The sequence below is a fragment of the Gallus gallus genome, chromosome 9 (assembly GCF_016699485.2).
Source record: "Gallus gallus isolate bGalGal1 chromosome 9, bGalGal1.mat.broiler.GRCg7b, whole genome shotgun sequence".
Lineage (NCBI taxonomy): Eukaryota > Metazoa > Chordata > Aves > Galliformes > Phasianidae > Gallus > Gallus gallus.
Genome location: NC_052540.1, coordinates 21,692,827 through 21,719,357, shown reverse-complemented (window position 1 = coordinate 21,719,357; position 26,531 = coordinate 21,692,827). Strand labels below are relative to the sequence as shown.

Genomic DNA, 26,531 nt, shown 5'->3' with positions numbered 1-26,531 from the left:
GATTGGCTGCCGGCGGTGCGAGGGTTTCTGGGCGCTGTAGTCCGGCGAGGCTGCGCCAAAGAGAAGCGAGCGCCGCGCGCCTGCAGCCCCGCAGGCATCTCCCAGGGGCATCTCCGGAGTTTCCAGTCACTTCCACTCTCCCCGCACACGTCTCTGCCTGCTCTGACCCTTCCCGAGTCTCCTCTACAGTCAGCTCTGTTGATGCTGTGAGTGCTTTGTTTAGCAGGAATAGCAGCCAAAAATATCCCTCTTATGGATTTAAAAGCAAGAGGGAGATTCAAGTGAAGATCGATGTCAAGTGATCCAGGAGCAGCAGTGTGACCGACCGCTGGACTCCCCCAGGTCACAAGCACCGGGCTGAGCTGCTCCCAGCCCAGGAGCTGGTGGAGAGCCCTCAGCAACCCCTACTTCACTCAAACCTAGAGAAACAAAGAAACAAAACCGGGCTGTGGCTGTTCTTGAAGCCAGTCATGAAAGATTATCTTCTGAATGTAATAAACAATCTCCGAGATGCATTCATTGCAATTCACATTTGGGTGAAGAGGAACAGAAGTAGATGTTTCCAAATTATTAAACCAACAGTTGAGGGTATCTAGACAGCAATAATGAAAAGAATAAAGGAACTACTCAAAATGTGTATTTTCTTTCTCTGACCCACTTCTGTAAGTTGTTTTTCTGATAACTGCTAAGCAATGAAAATTACAAGCTGTGACTGCGAGCAGAAGTTTGCCGGGATAAAATCAATTCAGCGTACCGCCTGAGTTGCAAATGAGCGGCAGTGATTTTCAGCCAGCTGGCAGACCGGGGGTCTGAAAACTGACAAAATTCATCAAGCAACCTCCAAGAGTGTGACAGCTGACATGACAGTCAAACACATAAGAGTGGTGTTGAAAATGAATTAGCAAACCACGAAACCAGTCTGAAATTTTGACTGAACAGTCTGCCTTTGAACCTGCCTTTCTGCCAGAGCTGAGTGTGTGCGTGTGCCCTCTGAGTCTTCCAACAGCTCCCTCTCTCTTTAGACTTCTGGTAATACAGAAGTTGTATGCAAACTTACGCAGTATTTTTTGCTAGTTTTTCAAAGATCAGCTAAAGTCAGAATCAAGCTTAATCAGCTTTCTCTTAATCAGAGAATTTGCTTTCACTCAACGCTTGAAATGGAAGTGACCACCACTTAAATGTGAACAATCCAGACACTACGTACAAGTTCTATGTGAAGAGAGTGTAGTGCAGAATTGGAAGGCTCAGTGTAGCACTGAGACAGCCCTGATCCAGGGTGAGCAAAGGGACTCACGTGAGTGTTTCATTATGCGCTCCATGGCTGAATTCTGCATTGCTTTCTCTAGCAAACCTCCCCAGTAGAATATCAGAACTTCACGACACAAAAACTTTCTTTTCAGCACTGGAAAACATTGAAAACTTCACAAGTATGTAGCATATGTTTTGTGACTGAAAGATTTCACTTTGGTTTTGTTGGGGGCCACTTGTTCTCTTGTGAAAGGCTTGAAAAGCAATCACTGAGTCAGCTTCACAAATAAACTTCATAATTACACACCTTATAATGAGGTAGAAAAAACATATCTTGCTCAACAGCTCCTCCTACTGCTTATGTGCACCATGTTTGTAAGAAGCCGCGTAAAACGATACTTGTCAGGACAACCTAAAAATAATAACTTATTTCATTTACTCTTTATGCAAACTGAATACACTGTTCCTTCAACCTTGGTAAGAACAGGGGAGATACGATTCTGAATGGCCCATCAGTCTCAAAGATAATTTCACTGGCACGCACAATCCAGTTTGACGGAATCTTCCTCTAAAAAATGCTACCAAAATCCAGAATATTTGTTTTATATTAGAGAGGATGCTAACATTCAGAATAAGCTTCTGTTGTTCGCTGTATTGTGCTGCCTGTTTGAAAAGCCTTCTCAGGATTTTCAGATTCAAACAGTGCTATTACCATAACCCAGAAGTACCCACAAATGTAGTTCATGGCAACTTAGTCCTTTCACTGCAGGATGGAACAAGGAAACTTGTATCAGAATATCCCAAGAAGCTTATAGAATCACTTCCCTTTTCTTCTGCCACTATACAAAATTGCAACAGAAACTACAAAACGGTCTTTTTTGCATGTCAAGAATAACATAGCAATGCAGCAAAGCACCTACTGCTTTTTCTTCAGATGCTTTCAAGAAACAAATTTTAGAATATTCAGAACGTTCTCTTGCCATGACAGACACAGCTCTACAGAGGAATAACAGTATAACAACATATGAAACTGTTTGCTATAAGAGTTTTGATGAGGTAAGTAAAGCTGTAGACTTTCAGCCACTGTTTTTTATCCTTCTTTTCAGTTGATATAAATTATATTTTATAATATTATTCCCAGAATTTTACACTGCAGGAAATACCAAGCATTACAGGTAGATTCTTCCCTCTCTCTGGTAAACCCATGAGAAATCTTACTACAGAAATTTTGCTCATCTTGCATTTCCTTTGAAGGGGAACATTTTGCAGACGTGGAATGAAAATAGCAGTTTTCCACACAAGTTGTTCCCTTACATTTTCCAAGATTCTCAGTTCCCAGCGCCCATTATAGCACATCCTCATGCGTAAAGTCTGATCTTTGTTTACTTCCTGGCAACACAGTGTCAGTGAGGATGAGGGTCACAGGATGTAGGGAGACTTCTGGAAAACAGAGTCATGTTTTATCAACATCTTTTATTAAAACCTAAGATTCTGCTACAGAGTACAGTGCACCAAAGCACAGCACACACACAGTGAATTGCTGTGCAAAGGAAGCACCTCTTAGATATGTTTGGAAGGTTGGAGGTATGCAGGTAAACAGATATAACCCAGACTCGGCATACTAATGTCAGGGAGAAGTACATCACTTAATGTAAGTTTTACCTGAAGCTAAAATATTATTTCAAAATAGCAAACAAAAATAAATTGAAAAACAACAACAACAAAACAAGTAAACTAAGGAGTGTCATTTAGTAGCATTTCTATGTTCTTATTTACTTTCAGTATCAGAGCCAAAGTGTCCTGTGATATACACGATCAAGAAAAGACACCAGTACTCATTTTATGGAAAAATCTGAACAGAGGTGTATTTCTGAAAGAAATCCTGAAATCTATCAGCTTGCAGAAGCTTGAATGATAGAATTCCAGAATTTAAAGAAAAAAAGAAGTGAGCTACAAGCCAGAGCTGAAACTCTATTCCCAGTGAGGCCTGCGGGCATCTGGTCTTGGACCTTGGTAGAAGCATGGTCCCAAAAATTTGATTCTTAGTCCAGCTCTCAAGGATGTGAGATACCCTTGGAAATCCTCATTTATTTACTCTGAGGTCTCCCTGGTTAGCTCCTTTGTATTGTAATTATTCCAAACACATTTTTCCCCACCAGTTTCCAGAGCTGAATTCACTGAGAATTGGAGCATGACTGAAATATCACCAAAAAAGCCCAGCAGATAAACCTGAAGATGGTCCCGGCTGCCAAAGCTGCTGTCTGGAGTAGTTCATTTAAATAGCAGCCTAACTTCACATCACTACTCAGTGAAGATATATTTGGACATACTTGTGAAGCTTTTGCTGGTGGATTAATGCATCACAAGCTTACCACTCTCATGAAGATCTCCAAAATACGCAAGCAAAATATAAATAGAAACTAAGCAATTTAGAATCACTTTGAATTAGCTATGAACTGGCAGCCTTCTTATTAAATCTTTCTGAGATTTGAACATAAATTGATAAAAATCAATAACAAAGGAAACCTAATTTTCTTCATCATTAATTTTTACTCAGTTTAGCAGATGTTTCTTGTCTTACATTGTAGACCATTTAATTTGCATTAAGCACATTAAGCAAGAGACTACAAATTTGATTTACACATTTTAATTCCAAGCTTGCATTTTTACTACTTTCAGATACATTTATATGCAAAGCATTATGGGTTGCATTCTGGACTAGATCCTTAGTTTATCCAAGCTAAGCTTGTATCAAAACTGAGATGAGAGGGGAACTGAGGTAACAGATGTCTTTTTTGTCTTACTCTGAAATGAAAATTAACTGTAGACTCAGCTGACTGCACTGTTCAGAACAAATCTCAGTTTGAATCTAGTGCCACGAGTCTTCACGAGGCTGGTTATAGCCACCATCAATCTCAAAGGGGCAGCAGTGATCCAACACTCACCCCTTCCCTTGAACTTTCTCCAGCAGTGAAGCCTTCTAAAAGGCATGACAGAGGTAACTTGGCCCTAGGCTGCCTACCATTTCCTTGGGAAAACCAAGTAAGTTGGTTTTCTGACTGCTTTATGGTCCCTGAATGGTGTGAAGCAGGCAGCCTGTGCTTTTATTCCAGGGAATATGAGATCAGTTTGTACAGACTGCTGCTTTTTCTTATGGAGCCTTATGGACAGGTTCCTGATACTCAGTTTGAATGGCTCACTTATTCACCAAGATTTTGGTGATGGAGATAGACAGAGAAATAGTAAAATAAAAATGGTGGAAAACTGCTCTATTGAGGTACAGAGAATTTAAGACTTTCCCTCTTTTTAAAATTACAGCAGAGTTATGCATGCTCATTGCTTGGAATTTGCTTGAGTTAGGTCTGCCAATAAATAAAGCTGAAGCATTCATACCTCTGGGGCTCAAATGGGATACGTGTTGTAAAAGTGGCGGGTGAAGGAAGAGACACAGACTTTTGTTAAAGGGCCAACAGAGAAAACAGAATGAGCACTGCTGATGTCCACAGGATACAGCTATAAACTTGTGCCAAGAGAAATACTGAAGCTCGATAAAAAATTCAAAAACTAGTAGGAAAAAAGAACAAAACAAAAATACAGAAGTTAATTGTAAGAGAAACTCACAGAAGACTTTAAAAAATGATGTTAGCTAACAGTGGTCAAATTCTTAAATTTAGATGTCTACACTGCACTGAATCATACAAGAGAGTTTGGGTTCATAAGAACTGGGTGCAGTAAAAACACTAATAAGCCTAATTACATCTTCTACTCAAGGATACATAAAGTGTTACCTATTCTACTTGTGAGTCTATAGTGAAAAGCACTTCTTTTTGTTTGTTCTCCATCTTCTCATAAGCAGTATGCCTAGTAAGATCCAAATGGTACGATTTGTACTAAAATAGCTATGCGGTGTGATACCCTCAGCTGTCAGAACTGTCTCTCCTTCTTTCTCACTTCGCAAAAAAAAACCACATACCACAGCACCATCTGCTTCACCACGATGCAGATTTACTGCAGAGGAGCTGTATTTTAATGGGAAAAATCATTTGACTACAAGAGAATTTTATGACGTTGCTTTAATTTTCTTTTATTGCTTTTTTTCTTTTTTTTCCTCCAATTCCCACATCATCCTAGGTTTCCTAAGGCACCAGACTGTGAAGCTGACACCAGATGGGGAAATGAGTTTCAAACAGCTGCGGGCTTCCCTACTGCTGCTTCCAGCCATTGCAGATTCATTTCTGCAGGTGCATATGGGAGAAGCTGGTGATAGCAAGACAATACTAAATTTAGTTTTCTTCTTTGCAGCCTCCATGGGTTTTGGCATTCTCACAGCTCACAAAATTTGCCACAATCACAGTATCTGTTTAGAGAGTGCAGAATGACTGGCAGCTGCCTTCAGCTGATGAAAAATAGGCAAACAAAGGATGACAGCGCACAGAGAAGGAACAGAATGTATTTACATGGATCCCTTTGCAGGAGGCTGTTTATCAGATGGTATGAACCACTTTATTTATAGCTAATGACTTCTCCAAAAACATTGTTCTCTGTCGACTTCTACTTTTAAGTTGACAGTCAGGAGACCCACTCTGCCAAGGAACTGAAATAATTTTCAATTAAAAAATGGTGAAAAAAGCTTCTTGCTGTATCCTGAACCCATTGTTAAATATCACATCTCTTGCATTTTTAATGTCATTATCATTGCTGGTCACTGTTTCTAGTAAGTATTCTCAAGAAAAAACAGAAAATCTTGTATATGAGAAGAAAATAACCACAACTTTATTTAATATAGGAGTTGAGGGCTCTTAGCCAGTAATCTAATCAGTTGTTTACACTGTCAGCTCCTTATCCAGGGGTTCTGTCTCTCAGTTGCCTGTGCAATGCCCAATACATGACAAATGTAATACAAATAAAGGGGAGGGATTTGCATTTTCCAGGCTGAAATAATTAGTCATTGCTTCCTACAAAAATATTGAAAGCAATAGCCAGGCTGTTGCAACCCAGCAGATCCTGCCTCTTCCAACTGGCAGACCCACTCACCCTAACAGGTTTGAGCTCAGCTTGCAGAACAGAGATGCTTGTACCCAGAGAGGACTGCGCCCTTTCTTTCATTGCCATCTCTGCTCTCCCAAAGAGCTTCCAACTGCAAAGCAAAACAAAGGTTCAGCACAATGGAAAATCCCAGCACACTGGGGTCATCTGTGCACCAGAGTCTGTGGGACTGCAAATGTGTGTTCCACCATGGACATGTCAAGGTCGGTAGTGCTTGTCAGTGCTCCAGGACCAGGATGCTTCAGGAGTCAAAGCATGTCCCCTCACCTTTTCCTCTTGCAATGCTAATTAGACTCTGTGCTCTGCAAGTGCACAAAGGAGGCACAGGAGATGTTTATGCATCTTGTTTGTTGCTGCCCATAGGAATTACAAAAGAAACTCGTTCAGTAAATGGAAGGTGATGCTATTTGCTTAAGGATGATGCAGTATTTCAAATTTGCTGTTTGCTGGAGCGAGAAGGGAATGGGTTTGCTACTTTCTTCAATGCAAAGTCTTAACTCCTACAGCTGTGCAGCTCTGGCTTCACCTAATGCCCCTGCCCTCTTGCTGCCTCCTGTGCCCTGGATTGGTGCTGGGGGTGGCTTGAGAAGGCCAGGGCTATTGCATTTGGACCTGCACTGCTACAGAAAAAGAGCAAAGACCACACTCAGCTCTGTCACCAGAAGTGAAAGCACAAAGAAATCACAACTATTTGTCTGTAGACTCATAAAACACCTCTAGTTTAACTTCTAAGCATTAGGAGCGTATCTCAGAAAAAGCAGATCCACTGACTAGAAGCATCTTAATGTTAGAATTAATCTTGTACTTCAGAAGTAAAACCAGCTAAATGTGCGCAGATAGAACAGTTTCTCCTTTGCTGTAAAGAAAAAAGTAAAGTACCCAAGAAATAATTTCAGAGCTTGGCTAATCATTAACAGCATCTTTTCTGTAACAAATACATGATGCTATGATTTTGGAAATGGAACAGAAGATGGCTGATGCACTTACATCAGAGGAACTGGGCTACTAGCCAAAATCTGAGTTCTGCTAGTTATGTTCCCAACCAGGAATTAATTCCTGAACTGATGTATCTGAGGACAGAAAAGCAAACTATAGCAAAATGTGCAGAATCTGTGGGTTGTGTGCATATTTATCTTTCTTTCTTCTGTTGCTTTTCTTTATCTGGTCTCTTGAGATCTGAAAATTCATTGAAGTCTTGAATCACAACGCTCTTAGGAAGTGAAGCAACATATATTTACAACCTAAGTCTTGTATAAAAAAAAGGAAGACCTCACTCTTCCAGCACCTTTGAGCCTGATGCCCCTTAAAGAGTTTCCTTCAACCAGGGTTGGTTCAATCACTACATGTGAAAGAGATGAAATATGGCTAAAAAAAATAAACATCCTCCTACTTTATTTGTGTAATGATTGAGACACGAAAAATATTACTTTTAAGACTCTGAGATTTTTTTTTTTTAATCTTCATGTTTTTTTACCTGAAGTTACCAGTAGTGAGCATTCCCAAGAAAACCTGCACTACTGAGATGTAAGGAGCAGGCTGAGAAACGCAACACAAGAAGCTGAAGCAGTGGTAGTAAACGTTAGCCATTGTAAAATGCAGTTTTGACACAGCACACAGTTCCCTTACAGAGAGTTTTAATTCAGAAGTTGAGAAGATGTAAGAAAGTTCAAGTACTTGTTAGACAGACCCAGTGGTAGGTAATAAAAGCCTCTCAGTCCAATAAAACGAATTCTTGAAGGCTTGGGCTGTCTCATGCCGGCAAATATCAAGACGGGAATGACAATACAAGAAAGCACGTCAGACAGAACCTATCTGGGAGAAAAAAAATCCCATTTTAAATGAGTACATACACTTTAAACTTTGGCTGAGTTATGCTGGAGGGAAGTAATACATATTTGAAACCACAGCTGTCATTTGCTAAACCAGCTCTGTTACTTCCTTATGCTTAGTAAGTTCACCTAGTCTCTACTCCTTTCTAATATCATGAGGCATTTAATTAAGTCTTGTGTTCTAACGTTTGCTCTCTAAAGACCTGAGTTCTGCTCAAGAATCTAAAATTCAAGTTTTTAACTGACCTTGCTCTGGAAAGGCAGTTAAGCGCATAAATAGTCTCACTGACCTTCAGCCTGTGCTCTGCTATAGATGGCTGTCCTGAATTAATTTCAGGAATGTACATACTAATGAAATCCATGGGACTAGTTACAAGAATAATGATATACCTGTAAGCGTTTGTGGTATTTGTTTCAAAGCTGAGGACCTCCTGGTTATCTGCCCTTGTAGCCCTGCTTATCTGCCTAATACATTACTGTTCTTTTTGAATCAGTGGCAGAGACACAGTTAAGATGACTAGCTTGTGTACTTAAAGCTCTCTCCTTCTCCAGACACTTAAAAGCTATGAGCATATGGATAAACAGCCTTCAACAGAAGCACACTTCCTGACTGTGCTCTGCACATGTAGACACAGGAGATCAACAACTACTACATTAGCTACACTGAGGAGGATTTCAGTATATGACAAACTTTAGATAAGTTTGCCGTTTGTTTTCAAAATGGGCTTTGTTTTCCTCTCACCCTCAAATGACACTCCACAAAGATTCTGAAGAGCTACATCTGGAATGAGGAAAATATGGCTGAGAGGATTTAATTTATCATTAGAATAAGATCCAGTATGTCATCCAGATAGGAAAGTGAGCCAGGGATGAATGTTTGAAATAAAAATTTATGAAACATGAAATGAGCTTTAATAGTAAGTCTGTGAAGTCTGGAAACAATAGGTCTCTCAGGAGTGGCAGAGTCCTATTTTTACAGTGCTCTGATAGATGGGAAGGTGATAAAGTGCTGCATATGAGGAAAGAACTAAAAACGTAATTGAACATGGTTCATAAATCCATGGAGATCCAAAAGCTACACGCTGAGTACTAATTCCTGCTGGGAAATGTTTCTATTTAGTTACACTGTAAAGGTTAATAGTAAATATGATCTAGCAGCTGTAAATCTTCGGTTTATTTTTCTCCTAAGATATGATTTACCATTGACCTTCTGTTATCTATCATTTGAAGATTCTGCCCGCATTTTCCAGTAAAAGCTCCTCTTCCTCTTTTCGATTAAATTAGACTGTGAACTCAGATTTTGATTTATATGGGGTAGCTATGTCTCGTTCTTCCAGAACTGAAAATGTTCTCATTTAAGATCAGATCAGAAGATGGAATGAAAGCCATTTATAATTTTGAAAGGAATCAGTCTTTTTAAGCCAGTCTCTACATTTTTGTTATTAATCATAAAGATGGATACATATAAAAGAAGATATTTTTACATCTGTACTAAAATTCTGAAAATTCTACATTGACAAATGGCTATTAATAGGAGAAGGATATAAAGAGAAAAGAGAAATGTTAAAAATGAGACCTTCTGGCTTACAGGCCCACTGCTTGCACAGTTTGCAACTATGGGGGGGCCCTGAGGATGCTAATGGAGTTCACTCTTAGGTGAAAAGTTGCTGAACTTAACTTGAAGGAAGATTAAATCACAGAGAACTAAAGCTGAATGAAAGTATTTCAGAGCACATTTAACTGGTTCTATTTCTTGTTCATTGCTTTCACACATTTATTTCTCCTCCCAAGGATGCAACGCCATTTACTGTCATCATATTCAATAACATTAGTATAACATTGCTTCTGAATTCTGCTGGCCCCACAGTTGACACAACTGAAAGACCACATAAATCTGTCCAAGAGGCTGCTTTCTACCTTCTAACATGCTACAGCATCCCTGCCTTTGAGGTGTCTGAACAAAAGCAAAGCACCATTAATGCACACCAAACGTCAAGAGTCACAATTCCTCACTCACCATTTAACCAATACCATGCTTTTCCTTGACCAAAATTAAAACACAATAATCCTAGTTCTTCTTAAGCTATTGTTTAGCAAATAACTGCATCATATTTAACAGACCATCTGCCTTTTAGCTACGTATGTACAAGATAACATCCTGCTGGTAGTCCTTAATTACAGCAGAAATAAAGCTACAGCAAAGAAACCTCCCTGCTGATCCATAAATGAGTTCTTTTCAGCAGTATTAAATAATTTTCAGAAGACAGCAATAAAATCAAAGAAATTTCACACATACAAAAAAGTGTTGTATAGGAGTATTGTTAAAGCTGACATAAAAATTTCATAATATAATCTTATTGTTCTGCTAGAACTGTATATAATGTTCTGGCAATCACGTGCACGCATACAAACACAATGTGTAATAATAGGCACACAGATTGTTTTGGTATTATTGTAAATTGCAAGCTATGAATACATCTATATATATATATTTTTTTTTTCCACATGTATTTCTAGAACAGTTCTAACAATCCTCAAATATTATTTTTGTCAGTGGCGATTTGGGAATTCCACTGAAAATACATTCCTGTTTCTTATGCCATACTCCTAGAGAAACTAGGACACGTAATAGAAATGTCTAAACGAGGGGAATTCATACGCAGGAAAAAGTCTGAGCTTCTGTCAAAATAATAGAAATAAAGAAGGAGCATCACTGATCACCCTGACAGCGCAGAAATGCAGATTTGTTTCCTGATAGAAAAATCATAAAGAATAAAATTTGCCTCAAACTCTCATTTCACAGCTAAACAAAGTCATTATTCAGAAATTAAAGGAATAAACAATGAGATAGATCCACTTTCCCATTAGGTGTTAGTTCCAAGTATAAATGGGTCTAACTCAAAAAAGCTACCTGCAAGTTCCAAATCCGCGACCTCTGGTGAACAGTGAGCTGTAGCATTGTTAAGCATAATATAGAATGTAATTCCCTGTATTTTAGCCTTATTATTTCATAAAGCTTCTTATATGGAAAGACTGGATAAAAAGGAAATGCAGTCAGATAAATTAATGCACGTAGGCGAGATATTTCAGATATTTAGGACCTTTGTAGATAATTTAAACATTGTTCACTGACTTTTTCTTTTCAAACAACTTCCAGTTCTCTGGCTAGGTACATTAATTCTGAACATAAACAGAAGCATCCTATGCAGATTCAGTTGTCTGACACTCTCAGACTTGCAAGTTTTTTTTTTTTTTTACATGGGACATTATTCTTCAATGCCAGAAGAAAAATTTTCTCTCCATCCTGATCAGATGTGAAAACAAGGCTTTTCCTCTCCACGTGCCACAGTAGATACAAAGTTTGGGAAAAAAATATCTGGGGAAAAGAGAAGTGTTATTTGCTTGTGGCCCAAACACAGTTTTAACGAGGTAGTACAAATGTCTTAAAGCAGAAACAGTTTTATCTGCCGATTCTGTTTCTAAAACAGAGAATTAATTCTAACATTTCTGCTCTGCCCATTTGCCTGTCCTGAGATGCATTTATTATAGCTACAGGGCAACAACAAACAAGATGCATAAACATCTCCTGTGCCTCCTTTGTGCACTTGCAGAGCACAGAGTCTAATTAGCATTGCAAGAGGAAAAGGTGAGGGGACATGCTTTGACTCCTGAAGCATCCTGGTCCTGGAGCACTGACAAGCACTACCGACCTTGACATGTCCATGGTGGAACACACATTTGCAGTCCCACAGACTCTGGTGCACAGATGACCCCAGTGTGCTGGGATTTTCCATTGTGCTGAACCTTTGTTTTGCTTTGCAGTTGGAAGCTCTTTGGGAGAGCAGAGATGGCAATGAAAGAAAGGGCACAGTCCTCTCTGGGTACAAGCATCTCTGTTCTGCAAGCTGAGCTCAAACCTGTTAGGGTGAGTGGGTCTGCCAGTTGGAAGAGGCAGGATCTGCTGGGTTGCAACAGCCTGGCTATTGCTTTCAATATTTTTGTAGGAAGCAATGACTAATTATTTCAGCCTGGAAAATGCACATTCCTCTTTAGTTGTGCAGCATAGCTGATGGGCCTCTTTTCTCTTCATCAAGCAGACAACATTCCAGGGTATGGAAGTTGAAGGGTTTGCTGTTTTCTTAAAGCCTTTCCTTGATGTCAGTGTATTTAGAAAGCTCTCATTTCCTTATCCCTATTCTCACTTTCATATCCATGATAGGATGTTCACTTCTCTAGCTCCCAGGAGTCAGCATTTACAATTGATTTCCTAAGTTTTCAACTGTCTTTTCTTTTCCTCCTATTGCAGATTAAATTTCACAGAACACCATCTTCTGTCCTATGAAAGGCACCTAAGGGGGCACTCTGGGATAGTTCTCTCAGCAGAAGACAAATTTCTAGCTATCTTTCTATTATTGTAGGTAATTTGTACAACATTTTTTTCCTTTCAGCAGCACGTGGAATTTACTTTCTCTTCACAAAACACCACAGATTAAAACAGAATTCTTAAAACGTAGGGGTAAAAGAAAAGTGTGTGTGCACAAAGCTACAAATAGGTTTAATTTGACAACACCGATAAAGGCTAAAACTTGAAATAGGTTTTAGATAAAGCCCATGAATGTTCACCAAAGTGTCCTTTTGGAGAAACACTGTGTATTATTGAGCTGAATTATACCAATTCCCATTGCTTACCCTTTGCACTGTTTTCACTTTCTGCACTGCTTGTTCAAATCCACTGCATATACAACTAATTCAGGATTCATTGTGCACACCAAAAGTGCCTACACCAAGGCAGGAGCAATTTTTTTCCTCATAACACATAATGAATAATCTGGCAGCTATAAAAAATAAAAAATGTATGACTGATTAGATTTTACCTGAGTTTTCTTCTTTTTACAGCCCGTTTGGATTTTAGTCAGCAGGCACATGGCTGTGGTGTATAACACTGCTCTGATGGCAGACTGTGCTCACAAAGCCAGAAGCTCCACCTGAGGTAAAAGAGAGGTTCATGTAAGTAAAGACTATTTCTCTCTTTGGAAAGCAGTGCATTTCGTATCCTGCCTGAGCTGGAGGAAAAATTAAGCTTAAAAAACAAAACAAAACAAAAAAAAAACAACAAAAAAACACCTTTTCTGGAGTACTTTTGCTGCAGGAGAGGCTAAGAGGCCCACACTAACATTTTCCCCTCACGGTGTGCCCACGCGCTGACCCTCCCTGAGGGAGCTTTTCTTCCCGCCCTTTCCCTGGGACTACCGTTCCCAGCAGTCCTTGCGGTGCCCTCCCGCCGCCTGCTTTGGCTCGCTGACGCGGGGGCTGCTGGGACTTGTGGGCGCCTGTCCGCCGGACGGCTCCTGCAGGGAGTTCAGGCGAGCTCCGCTGAGGTGAGGGGACGGCGAGAAAGCGGGAAGGTGTGCGGCCCGGCTGTGGGGAGCGGTGGGCGCTGAGGAGATTTTGCGTGGACGCTCCTCTCCCCCGTTTGTAATGAACAGCTGTTAAGGAACCAAGCAAACAGCCGTTATCCTTTTGATGCTCCCAGTGTGGAATGCTCTGCATGTCCCAAGCATGTTGTCTGCTGTGGTTTCAGCATTAGATGGGGGGAGAGTTTCATTATACAACAAACCTGGTTTGGTGTTGTTTTTGTTTTGTTTTGTTTTTTTGCTCCTGAACTAAGACATGAAGGCTTTGGGATTCCCCACTGCCTTGACAGAATCAGGCAGGTGAGTATCTTCTTGGAAAAGTGATGAAACGCTGATAGAGCACTTCAGAACTGCAGCTGTTGCCGTGCTAGAGTCTGCACAGCAGCCCCCTGCTCCATGCGTGTGACAGGCAGCTGTACGTGTTCAGGGTCATCATAGAGTCACAAAGGTTGGAAAAGACCTCCAAGATCATCCAGTCCAACCGTCCACCTATCACCAGTATTGCCCACTAAACCGCGTCCCTCAGCACAGTGTGTTGAAGTACAGCTGATGTTTGCATCACCTCTGTGTCATCTCTCCAGACTGTTGTTGCAGGAGCACATGTGAGTCAGCTCCAGAATCCGTAATTAAAGCTGGAATTTCATTCAGGTGCATAGTTGAAATGTTTGCTGAGTCTGTTCACCAGAGATGCGTGCACTTTTGGTGTGAATGAGGAGGGGAAAAGAAATGAGAAAACAAAGATAGGGATACAATGTGCCTATATCACTGTTATTTTTCATAGCAGTGTGACTGTTATTGTGCATTTGGTTTGCAGTATGCACAGCTCTTTTTCTATGAAAACTGAATGAAATTTTCCTAGCGGATACAGTGACAGCTCTCTATGTTGCTTCAGTCTGTTTTTCAGACCATGTGTGCTCAAGGTCTGCATGGTAGCTAGTGTGGTATTGTCCTTATTATAAAGCAGGACACGAGAATGATCATACAGGATAGAAAACAGGCAAACCTTGGTATAAGGAGAACTTCCAGTTTGGTCAAGGGCTGCAACAGCAGAATGCCCCATGAGATGGTGATTTGTGTACAGCTGAGATGCAGGTGGGCAGAAGAAGCTTGCTTTGGTTGCCTGTGTACCAGGAATAGCTAAATAAAGTACTGTGTGAGGGGCAGGTAAGTGAGCTGTGCACTGAAGTAAAGCAATTGCAAGTAGGAAGATGTTGGTGCATTACTCTTTACATCTGGCACATTTCAGTGCCCAAATTTTATGGAACAGTTTTTTCCTGAAATATTAAATGGTGTCATCTTACATCATGCCAAATTAGTATGTGCCTGATACTTCTGGGCCAGCCATGCATGTTTCTTGTGCTTTTGGAGGTTGTTACTGTCCATGGTTTTCACTAATTATCAGTTCTTGATGTAGAATTAAGACAGATCTTGAACTGGTCTAACGAGGTGTGAAGCACCATGCTGGAAAACTGTATGACTCATGCAGTCAACAATGTAATAACTAAGATATGTTATTTGCATTACTAATAGAAGTAAGTCAGGCCTCAATAACCTGGAGCCAAGACACATTCCTCATCAAGATATTGTCCCTGTCAAGATACATTCCTTGTCTGTGTTGCGTTCCAGTACGTGCCTCACAGCCTGATTCCAGGGGTGATACTGCTTGAGCTAGACCTGTTGGGTGCCAGGATATATGGATCCACATGCTAGATACTTTACACCATGCAGAGCAAAGTCTTTCTAAGAACTGACCTATTCTGTACAGTAGGATAATCTTTCTACTTTCCAAGAACAGTAGTGTGTATTCTGTAGGTTCTTTGGAGCAGCATGATTTTGTTGACAAGCCAAACAAATGGTTCTCTGTTTAAGCCATTCCTTATTGCTTGTTTTCCTTATGCTGTGAAGCTGGTTCTCAGGTGTCTTGAGGACACAGGATAACTATCGCAAGCTGCAGATGTTTATAGGAGGTTGGTAGCACCATTTGTGATCAGATCATCCTGTGGTGTGATTCCATAGCAGGTTAAGCTCACCTTTGACTGTTTTTGACTGGCTTAATTTTACTGCATTATATAGGTGTGAGGCAGAGTCATTTCAGGCATTTTTAGCTTGGTCTTCTAAGGAAATCAGGCTTATTTCCTTCCACTACTTCTGTCTCTGTACTCCCACATAGCATACTTTTTAACCCATGACCAGTTTCAGTTAGACTAGAAAGTGATGCTGATCTCAACTATATCTCCATATGGAGAACCTCACTCAAGTGACAGAAAGAAGGATGGTGATTTCTTTCAGTGAAGTGGATGTTTGAATGTTTCTGGTTTGCTTTTTTAATTCATGTTTCCCATGCTAAAAACAATTTTTGCTGTATCACTCCATGACCTTTCATGTGGTTGTGTTTAACTCTGTTTGGCTGGAAACCAGAGTGAGAAGTAGTTAACAAAGGTTTTGAAATTTAATTACCTGCCAGCCTAGGCATAAACCTGGGCAACATAACTAAAAGGCCCCAAAACAACCAGAAACAGCTGTTTCTGGCAGTTGCAGTATAAGCTTGTTGAGAAGCTGCCAGGATGTTCTCCTAGCAGACACTCTGTCCTGCTGTCAATGAGTTATTGCCTGTTGGGTACTGACACAATCGGAGGGAGAAGTAAATGGGACTGGGAAGGGAACACACCAGTTGGCTTAACAGTATGCTGCAGGATCAAGGCATAAGGTTCAGGGAGACAGCCCAATTATCTGCTTTTTGCATACACGTTGCCAATTTCTGTTTTACCAGCAACTGCAGGGATCATTTTTTTAATTAATTGGGCTCAGGGCTGGACACTCCTAGTTAGGGAGATGGAAGGCTAATTGTTAATGGCACTCAGAAAATAATAAAGCTTTCATAACATGTTATGCTGTACTTTTCATGTTCCCCTTTACGAGATTTATGTAAATTTGTGTTCATGTGATGCTATGAGTCAGTGCTGACTTGTCTTGGAGCATAGATAAGTTGATTCCAGATATGCACCTTAAAGGAGAGCTCTGCACAATGTAGAGATGGTGTTAAAAAGGAGAAGGGAGCAGTCCCTTTGGGACAAGGCTCGATTTGGGAAAGCCTCTGCTGCTTTTCAGAGCTGCAGCAAAACTGCTTTGAGATCTTTGTGAAAAAACTGCTTTGTTCTTGCATCTCCAGTCATCCATCACTGTAATGGTACCAAGCATCACAATATGGGTTTGTTTTCTGTTTTGTTTTGTTTTGATCTTAAAGACTGTTTCCTTTTATTCTCCATGAAGGAAAATGACCTTAAGGAGTGTAGACTAAGACTGGCATAAGAAGCAGGCTTTTCAGGCAAATTTTGTATTCTGAGTGAAGCTAAACACCTGTGATTATGAACTGTGGAAGGTATTTATGAATTCTTATTTCCTCTTGAGGTAAAAGCTGGGAGAAGCAGCAGGAGTGGCTGTACAGAGAGCCCCAAAGAGAGCGTGCATGGGAGCTTCACACCGCCATCCAGGACCTGCTTACAGCATCACGTCAGGAATGGATTCTGCTTACCCTGACCCTGACCAGTAGGCTCTGCTTCTGTGCTAACAGGTACCTCTTTCATGGCTTTTGGCTTCAGGTAAAAACTTAAAAGTTTCTAAAGCTGTTAGAACTAAAGCAAACTCAAACAAGTCTTTACTTTCAGCATTGTTTAAACTTGTGGAATTTATTACTGAAAATAACAGTGGAGCAATATCAAAAAGAATGAAAACAGCTGTACAGTTTTGCACTTGAAATGGTGGAAGTACCTACGTGAATTTCCTTGGCTCTTGCACTAATACTTTTCTGAGGGAACTCAGGCTGAGGTGAATAGACTTCTGCCTTCTGCTGCTCTGCCAGTGCTCTGCTGGTGCCTGTGGATGATACACCCAGCTGGGAAGGTGGGTGACTAGAAGTAGGGCTGCTAGCCTGACAAGAACACAGGTGCTATGGTTGGCAAGTGTTGCTTCTCTTATACATAAAACAACAGTGTTACTTCTGTGTTGTTTTTCTCGGTGGTTTTTGAAAAGCCCCTGAAAATGTCTCCTCCCACTCCATGCCCTAGTACTCTGTTGCAAAACCTTGCATGAAAGGTAGAGTTGAAAACAGAAATGGCTGAGGTAAGAATCTTGCAGAAGTATTTCAGGGCAATAACATTTCAGCATTTATGAATCCACCCTGCAGACCACAGCCCAAGTTATATCCTCCTCAGTGTAGTGGTTTGTCCACCTTTGGGATGGGCCCTTGTGGCAGACCCCTGGCTCTGCCAGAGAAGGGAATGTGGCATCTTAACTCTGCTGCCAGAGGCAGTGCCTTATCATGTCTTTAGTCTTCTGTGTGAAGTGGGCAGTTTTTGAACAGAAAACCTTATTTTACTGAAAACTATAGGGGAAAAAAAAAAGGTTGAAGGACCAAGTCACCTTTTACTAATGGGTCAGCTCAGGGTGTTTGGTAAGGAAGGGAAGCAGGAAGGTGTGGCGATGATGCCTTGGACATTGCTTATGGCATATTCTTCCTAAGTGAAGCTGATTCAGATTTGGAAATGATTTGACTGCAGGCAGGTAGTTTAGAACATAATTTCTACCTAATTTACTTGTCAAATTAGATCATTAAAATACCTCAAGTGCTTGTGGCTTGGTATAATTTTGTAGTATTTTTAGGACAAATTCACCAACGTTTGCTCACATAAATCTTGTCCACATGTTCTCTCCTCCTTGCTGTTCTGGAGCAGGACAACTGATCTATGGGCATGGGGCTGAGAGACACACACAGGGAGGACTGGGAACTCTTTGAAAGTGGTATTAATCAAAGGCTGCAGGAGGTGAAGGCATCACCTGAGACTTTCCTGTGACATTAATTGAGATGCATTTTTGTGGCTATGTAACTCTGACACCATATTTTTGCACAAACATTACATTGCACCTCATTAGAACTTCAGCAGCCTGCACTATCCCACAGAAGTCCCACAGAAGCAGATGTACATTTTTGTCATTCCCAATTAGAGAAGGCACTAATTGTAAACATTTTTTACTGATTGTCCTATATAGTATTGCAGTCTTGTACACTCCTCCTTCCCTGCAGATCTTCAACTTTGACTCTCTACTAATTATCAAATTAATGCCGTCATGAGAGTACAGTGCCAAGCCAGACGATGGGTGTCCTGTTGCATAATGCAGTTTTGGCCAGAGGAGTTTTTAGCAATAGTGAAGCAGGGCGGGGTATGGAGGACATGCTCTGTAATTGGGGTTCAAAGGTACTTCTCTCTGCTTTGGGTGTGTAGAGGAGATGTTCAGCTGCAGAAGGCAGAAGTGTCAGGAAGTGTCTCTCTAAACATTTTGTCACCAGGGAGAAGTGAAGAGGTAAGTTCTACTTTTTACAGAATCTGCACCATTTTTTGGTAGGAAAATTCATTCCTCAAGGTAGTTTGGCAATATTTTGCTTGATAAAAGGCTTAAATATCATCTTGATTTATTAAAAGCTGCATGTAATGCATAGGAATGTGACTGATATAGCAAGGATGTTATGAAAAGTAGTGCATAGTACTTCTTTTCTACAGAAATTTTACCTGTGAGGCAGAAATGTGGAAGGTATTGTAGACTAATGGAAAAGATAAGGGAAAATTTCTCTAAAAACTCTTAAGATGTTGTTAGGATAAAATTCCACTCTCTACAGATCTATGAAGTATTTGAGTCCTGTGGAATGTGATGATTTCCAGAGACCTCGACACCACCAAAAGTTCTAACTTTCCAATTAAAATGGGGGGCTTGTTTCACCTCCTTTTATGTACCAAATGATGAAGCATCAGTGACTGAACAAGTCCTGTTTTCCTTTCACCTCCCCAGTTCTTTATTCTCCCAGTAACTGTATAATGTAACACTAAATAATGATTAACATCAATCTGAACACAAAGCTTTAAAATAAATGGGCATGTTTTTATTCTTGCAGTAGATCAGTGCAGTCTCTGTTGCAGATGTAGCTGTACAGTCTGTATATTGATGCACTTTGTTGTAGTTCTGTATGTGTGTTATTCTGCATACTTCCAGTTTGCACTCCAACAACAACTGAATCATAAGACTTCAAATTCCATCTGCAGTGACAGAAATCAGACTTCTAGCTAAGTTCTACTTCAGAATCCATGACTAGTGAAGCTATGCATGCTTTCTGAATTAAGTTGCTTCAACAGCATCTGAAATAATCCATTGCAAGGAAAAGTCACGAAAGTAGTTTGGTTTGGAAAATGGACTTGCAATAATTATTAGGTAACAGATTTCTGGAAAAAGAAATTGTGGAGTGTCCCATTATATGGTAGGCTGAATTTGACTGTCTTATTCAGAAGAGAAGGTAGAAAAGGCAAAAGTAGTACAAATGGAGCTTTTCATGGGATAGTCTGCTTCTATCTGGTCATATGTTGTGCTTTAAAATGTATGTGTACTCTCTGGATTCTAGTTCCCTTGTGCTTTTATAATATCTGCTAACACTGGTCACTATGGACAGACTGGATAGAATGGAGTTGCTGTTTTATTTTTATTTTATTTTATTTCTTTTAAAGGTTTCTTTTTCTCCTAACTATCATTTATTGTAATAGGGAAGGCTTTCAGAAGCTGCTCTGAGTTGAAGATGGATATTAAGAGCATGAAGAACTATCTTTATTGGCTGTACTGCCAGTTTGAATTAATCACCTGCAGCTATCTCATGGAGCCCTGGGAAAAAGTGCTGTTCTACACTTTCAACGTTTCTATGTTAGTGATGGTAGCTTACACTGCTTACATCTTTTTCCCTGTCCATATTAGCACGGCTTTTCAATTCTGCTTGCACTTGTTTGGAAGCCAACATGAAAATACTGTTTCTGTTGTGAAGTAACATTGGCAACCTGACATAACTTTTGGATCAAAGAAGTGTTTTTCTCAACACCTTCTGTTTAGAAAGACAGGCTCAGGGTGTGTGCAAACACTGTTTTACTCTCTTCGTTTTCTTCTGTATTCTGGGACTCTGTGACAGCAAATTATTTTGCCAAATCAATTTCAGTCAGTCCTCGTTTTTATCATTTGACAGTGCCTTTTAAAGAGCTTTCAGTTTTAAAGACTGAGTGGAGTTACAAAGCTGGGTTTGGTAAGGAAGCAACTGTGCTGCATATTTTGTTACTCCAGGGAGGACTGTTTGGATACGGAGAGTTTTCATCTTGGGAAATTATACGGCATGTATTTGTTCTTGTCTGCCACAGCTTTGCTGACAGGGAAGATGTGTACATGAAAGGTTTTATACGATACTATGCAACTATAGGCTGCTTCTCTAAGCTTGATATGCATGTATTTATACAATGATTTTAGTATTTATTTAGTTTGACTCCGTTATTTAATGCGGTGAATTATTTGTCTGGTTCATCTTTATGAAAATAATACAGTTGATTTATTGAAAATGTGAGGATTTACTTCCATAAATATTTTAAATAAAATTCTGATTTTCTTGGACTTAAAATAATTTGTTATTCTTTTCAAAGATTGGTAAAGCATACATATCATATGCAAAACGTTAAACTACTTATTCATCTGGAGTAGGAATATTTTACACTCTTCCCATTTACTTGTTTCTGGAACATGAATTGTTGAGACTTCAGATGTTGTAATAACATGGTGGTCATCCTGTAATTGGCTTTGTTTTGTAGTTTCAATCTTGAAAGCTATGGTTATGAAAGATAATATGGTTATGCTGCCAGCTTGTTAGAGTGGATACTGACCGAAGCTGGCCAGAAATGATGTACCAATGCCATTAAATTGAGAACATGTGCTCAGCACTATGCCCACAGCACAGCAGCAGTATATACAGGGTGACAGCCCAGCTCTGCTCCCACCCACACTGAAGTGAGTTTTCTTCTGTCTTTTGAGCGTAGTGATGCTCCTAGAATATCCTCACCTTTAAGACAACAAGATGCTCTCAATAAATGGTAATCAAATGATGTAGAAACTGAGATTTAATAGGATCATAGAATCATTAAGGTTGGAAAAGATGTCTAAGCTCATCAAGTCCAGCTGTCAACCCATCACAATTTGGTCACAGACTGTGACAAAACAAACTGAAAACACTAATTATGTTACTTGTCATCTCACCGTGAGATACAGTTATTTTCCCAATTTATGATTAGGAGTGTATGAGGGAGGATATGAGAATAGCTTATTTGTGAAAACAAAGGCAGATGAGTTTAAACTTGTAACTCTTTCGACAGTACTCAGGTAATCTCAGGTAAATTTGTAAAAAAATGAACTTTGATTTAGTACTTTTCAATTATAATTTGATCGTATGTTTTATTAAAATGACTAAAGTGATAAACAGCTTGCATTTTCTCCTAGCAGCTTTCATGTACAGGAGATAGACTGCCTTTACTGAAGTTTAGAAGCAGAAGAGGGAAACACAGTATTATAGTTCTATCAATTATCTGGCTACTTGTCAAGATAACCATTTAGTTTCAAAACTATCAGTCCATAATGTAAGCAGGTAAATGTAGTATTTTGCATCATATGTGCTCGAGAGACATGAAGATATTGCATTATATACCTGCAGAGAAATCTCAGAGTGTAAGTAGGCCAGCAGAGTTATATTTACATTGAATAAGAGCAGACTGTACACATACATCCAAAGTATTTGTTGACATTAAGGAATCTGACATCTGGCTGAAGAACTAGGAACTTATGCTGGGTATGTTTGTGATTTTTGTTTGTTGCTACTTGGTGTTTGTTGTGGTTGCATGAATTGCCTGGTGTCTCTTGCAATAGCTGCCACAGAATCTTGCCTGTGTGGGTGTCCTATTTACATGCTGCAGTCCTTCGACATGGGCTGGCTCGTAGGCATCTGCAAGTGGCAGCAATGCAGTTCATTCTGTCCAAGAACAGCACGGATCTCTAAAGCTCAGCTGTGAGAACTGGAGGGAGGAAGGAAACCATGAAAAAAGCCAGAAGGATATAGAGAGCTAAGTGGCAACTGAATGAAAAATACTTGATTAGTTTTATTCATTATGATCTTTTCCCTGCATGGGACTAAGACTCCTAGCTACAGAGTAAGATTTAAAATGCTATATTTAAACTCCACCTTGTAATTGCTGTTTTGAAACAACACAAACAAAAATACTAACCTGCTTGGGCATGCTCCCTGCTGGGATCTGTGCTCCGGCCCACAGCCTTCTTTCAGCTGAACTCTGCATGCTACTACCTCTCCAGAAAAGAGCAACAAAAACTTGTGAAGATCTCCCCATCAGAAGTACTGCACCTTGTAACTGTTCCATGGGTTGCCTGCCTGCCCTGCTATTCACCAGGTGCATGGCAGGTGCAGGCACTGCATCACTGTTACATCAGTTGCATCAGGAACACTTGACACAAGGGATACCCTATTAAAAAAAACAACACTCCCCCCATGCTTTCCCATGTAGGCATGCAGCCAGTTCTCTGCAGTTTCTGCACATAGATACATACACACACACACAGTCTACATGAGTAGGAGGTTGGTTCTTAGATGCTGGATGGCTTATTAATCTCCTAAAGATTAACATCAGAAGATTTGCTTGCTTAACAAGAGAGTATCAGTTCCTTAACATCAATGCCTGCCACATGAGACAGCAAGTAATTCCACACACCTGTCTTCCCCTGTCAGTGAGGATTGGGCTTTTGGGTGTGTGTGCATGGGAGAAGATAGGGTTGTATGGCAGTGCTGCTTGCAGGTTTTTATTAACAATCAAATGCAGGAATAAGGGATTTGTTGCTTTCTCCCAGGGCTGTTAACCCGCTTGTACACTCATATATGCTGAATGTACTTGCTCAGTGACTTTCTGTCAATAAATGAATTAATGTTAGTATTTACAAATGTGGACTTAAACACGCAGTGTTAGTTGAACAAAATTAGTTTCTGATATATAGCCAATAAGGTATTCTAATGTCATTCCCGTTCCCATCTTTGTGAATAGTTCTGACCTAGAAAGGAAATTGAGGGTGATATGAAGCACCATTCATAGCTCTGCTTCACCGTCTTCTGAAAAGGATTCTCATAGTTAAATGGCATAACTTAATAACACTGGTTCAAGAGAGGTAAAACCAAATGACTAAATAACAAAGATCTGCTAAATCCAAGTACTTCATGCTTCTCACTATGATCTGTGTGATTACAACTCTAACACATTCCTTGTATTAGAAGGTTCATTATGATAGGACTTTTATAGCTTACCTCTCATAAAACGATTTATTGATCAAATTATTTAAACTTCCTAAAAGCAATGATGATAATGATTTTTTTTTTTTGCACAGAACTTTACTTCCACTGCTGCTGCTAACAGTTTTTGAGGCCTAATATAAGTTCATGTTCCTTGTTGTTACTTTTATTGGTTTTGCTATGATGACATATGCATTTTGTCTGTGCTACTATTTACATCTGAATGTAATTTGAGTTCTTATCTTGGCTATTTGTTATCTGACTTGAAATTCCTGTTTCTAAGACAAACTTGTCAGCACTTTCTAGCCAATATATCCCATGGAACATTCTCCTTTTCATCTTACGTATGTGTATTTAGAACAACAATGAGTTTACAGAAGACCAGTATGCTTTTACAAAGCTGATCTTCAGTTAGCCAGTCATGCTTGGCTGAACCTTTCTGCCTAACTTTAATGCTTCTCTGCAACTACTTCATGCAACAGCCTACTTACAGTTTTATTTGTTACAGAAAAGTACTTCTTGAGTGATATCTCTGATATACAAGTATTTACAGGGAAACCTTTCCAGCAATTTTCCAGACTTAAGGTGCCTAAACAAGTACCTTGTTACACCTCCTGCCTACCTGAACAAAGGGTGGGGACTGAGGGCTTATCTCCAGCCTATCGCACATGAATTCAGGAATTATGTTTTCTGGCTGAGTTTACACAAACAGCCAATGCTAGCACATGGCTGCCTTAAAAGGAGGAGGCATTCATGCAATACAGGGAAGACTGTGATCCAAACACCTCATCCTTTTGACATGCATCAGACTCACATCTGTCGCTGAAGTTCTCCAACACGTGGGAGGTTCTAGGGTAAGGCTGGATCTCCACAACCCTACCACTGAGAACGCTCCTCTGTAAGGATACATCTGGCAGGAAAATAGAAAACGAGCCTACAAGTGTGTGAATGTTCAACAGGCATGTGATTTCTGACCTCGCTTAAATCAATTTGCAATCAGCAAGTAAAACTGAAATATTCATTTGGGGGTTTGTGATCCACCCCACACAACAACTTGAGGGAGAATTTGTATCAAATGTTTCCACTAAGACAGTGTTTGTTCCCACTAAGACAGCATTTTCTCTTTCTATGTGCAGGCGAAGGGATTGCAATGACCTGTTATCTCCTCATTTACAATTGGTGCATAGCTTCCTAACGGAAACACAAAGAGCAGCCACCTGGCACACACAGTACATGAGGATTACAAGACCCTTAGCTCCAGAGCTTCCAAGTCCTTGGGGCAACAGGTACGTTGGAGCTGGGACAAGTAGTGCAAGGGACCAAGGATCAAACTGTGCACAAAGCAGCAGTCGGCCTGCAGCTAAGAGCATCCTTGTGGGCTCTGCTGGTGGGGACCAGCTCCTGGAGGAGTCTGCTTAGAGATCAAACAAACCTTTTTGTTGCTTCCCTCTGCACGTTTCATGTAGAGGCATGCAGAATGCCACCCAGCAAATTAAAATAGGCTGTTAAGAAGCATCATCTAAAAATGGTCCGATCCTACATATACTGACTTCAGAGGTGTACATCAATGTAAAAAACTTTAAAAATCTAGAGAAAAACTGGTTCATATAAAGCCATCATGTTGTCACCAGAGAGGGTTGCTGGACTCAGACTGTTATTGGCACTATCTGGCTTTACCACTTCCACATGATGGAGTCTCCACAGGCCCCAAACACACTCTGTTCCTCACAAAATATTTCCCAAACGTTTAATCAAAATTGCCCTAGCTGCTGCTCAGCCTTTACAAATGGTCACTCCCCTCTCAGAAACAAGCAAAAACAAAACCTGAGTACTCATGCCCTGTAACAACCTTTAGTACTTGGAAGACTTATTTGAAGGCAACTAAAGCTGCTTACCGTTATACGTCCATGCATGGCTTATTTATCTGCATAATGGAGGGATGCATTAAAGGCCAGCATAATACCTGAACTTGATTTATGATTACTTATTAAAATTGTATCAGAAACCTAAACATTGTATTCCAGATTAGATGATTCTGTGTGCATCTTGCATCCTGTCAGAACGCAGGCAATGTGTTTTGGGAAAGAGAAATTTCAAACAGTCAAGACATCGAGGTAAACAAACAAGCTATATTCAGAATTCAGAGGCTGCCAAGGTTAAACAGCAGCTGTCTCAACATTTCCATGATTTCCACTGGAGACAATCCCTGTTAAACCCTACTTGGAGCATATGCATCCTTTTGCTGAAACTGCATCTTAGGTGACACCGTCCACACACCATTCCGGGGAGCTCAGCACAGTGGATATGGGAACAGGCACCAGGACCTGGTGATTCCAGAAGGCTGTGAAGCTTCTGCCTCCATGTGCTGGCTGGGAGAGCTCCCAGCACAACTGCTCTTGCTGGCACTCCTACAAACACTTCCACCAGGCTAGCTCCCCTGGCATCTCCTGAGTCAGCGTGCCAGCTTCTACAAACCTGGGGCTTTGGGATGAATTCTCTGTGTTTGCTGTGCTGGGAATCTGGATGCTTACCTCTAAATATGGCTTCCACAGGGCATCAGGGAACCTTTGTATCACGCTGTCTAAATCTGACTGTTGGAACATTTCCACCCCTTGGTGGACTTCAGGCTCCTAAAGGACATAAGTCTGGATTATTTTGAATATTAGCCTTCATCTTTTAAGAAAAAAATCTCTAACAAACCTAGAGCTCTAATCTATGACTAAGGGCTGAAGAACGAACGAGCATGAATAATAATAGTGTCCATATAGCATCCAGTCACACCATGCTAAGCAGAGTATAAACAGC

The 26,531-nt window shown here is 40.3% G+C and overlaps 2 protein-coding genes across 13 annotated transcripts in view; one reads left to right on the top strand and one right to left on the bottom strand.

The window, feature by feature from the left end:
* Window positions 1-13,388, bottom strand: part of PPM1L (protein phosphatase, Mg2+/Mn2+ dependent 1L) — a 103,462-nt gene extending 90,074 nt beyond the window's left edge. Inside the window, exons 1-2 of the mRNA XM_046898730.1 lie at window positions 13,298-13,388; window positions 12,998-13,108 (exon numbers count right to left, since the gene is read on the bottom strand). Coding sequence (XP_046754686.1) covers window positions 12,998-13,048 — 51 coding nt within the window. The 5' untranslated portion in view covers window positions 13,049-13,108; window positions 13,298-13,388. The remainder of the gene's footprint in view (window positions 1-12,997; window positions 13,109-13,297) is intronic.
* Window positions 13,379-21,004, top strand: SPTSSBL (serine palmitoyltransferase small subunit B-like). 12 transcript variants are annotated; one of them, XR_006930954.1, is made up of 4 exons: window positions 13,410-13,501; window positions 16,953-17,108; window positions 17,203-18,895; window positions 20,122-21,004. XR_006930954.1 is itself a non-coding variant. In XM_046898757.1 (4 exons), exon 4 carries the CDS (start codon window positions 20,154-20,156, stop codon window positions 20,394-20,396), a length of 243 nt encoding a protein of 80 aa, XP_046754713.1. In that variant the 5' UTR covers window positions 16,531-16,724; window positions 16,946-17,108; window positions 17,203-18,895; window positions 20,122-20,153; the 3' UTR covers window positions 20,397-21,004. The 12 variants fall into 12 exon arrangements, 2 of the variants coding, with proteins under 2 accessions (XP_046754713.1, XP_015147252.2); XR_006930951.1 differs by having other exon boundaries at window positions 13,433-13,501; window positions 16,946-17,108; XR_006930952.1 differs by having other exon boundaries at window positions 13,499-13,837; window positions 16,946-17,108.
* The last annotated feature ends 5,527 nt before the right edge of the window (window positions 21,005-26,531 follow it).

Coding starts and splice junctions, on each gene's coding strand:
- SPTSSBL (XM_015291766.3), top strand. CDS start 20,154: ATGGATATTAAGAGCATGAAGAACTATCTTTATTGGCTGTACTGCCAG.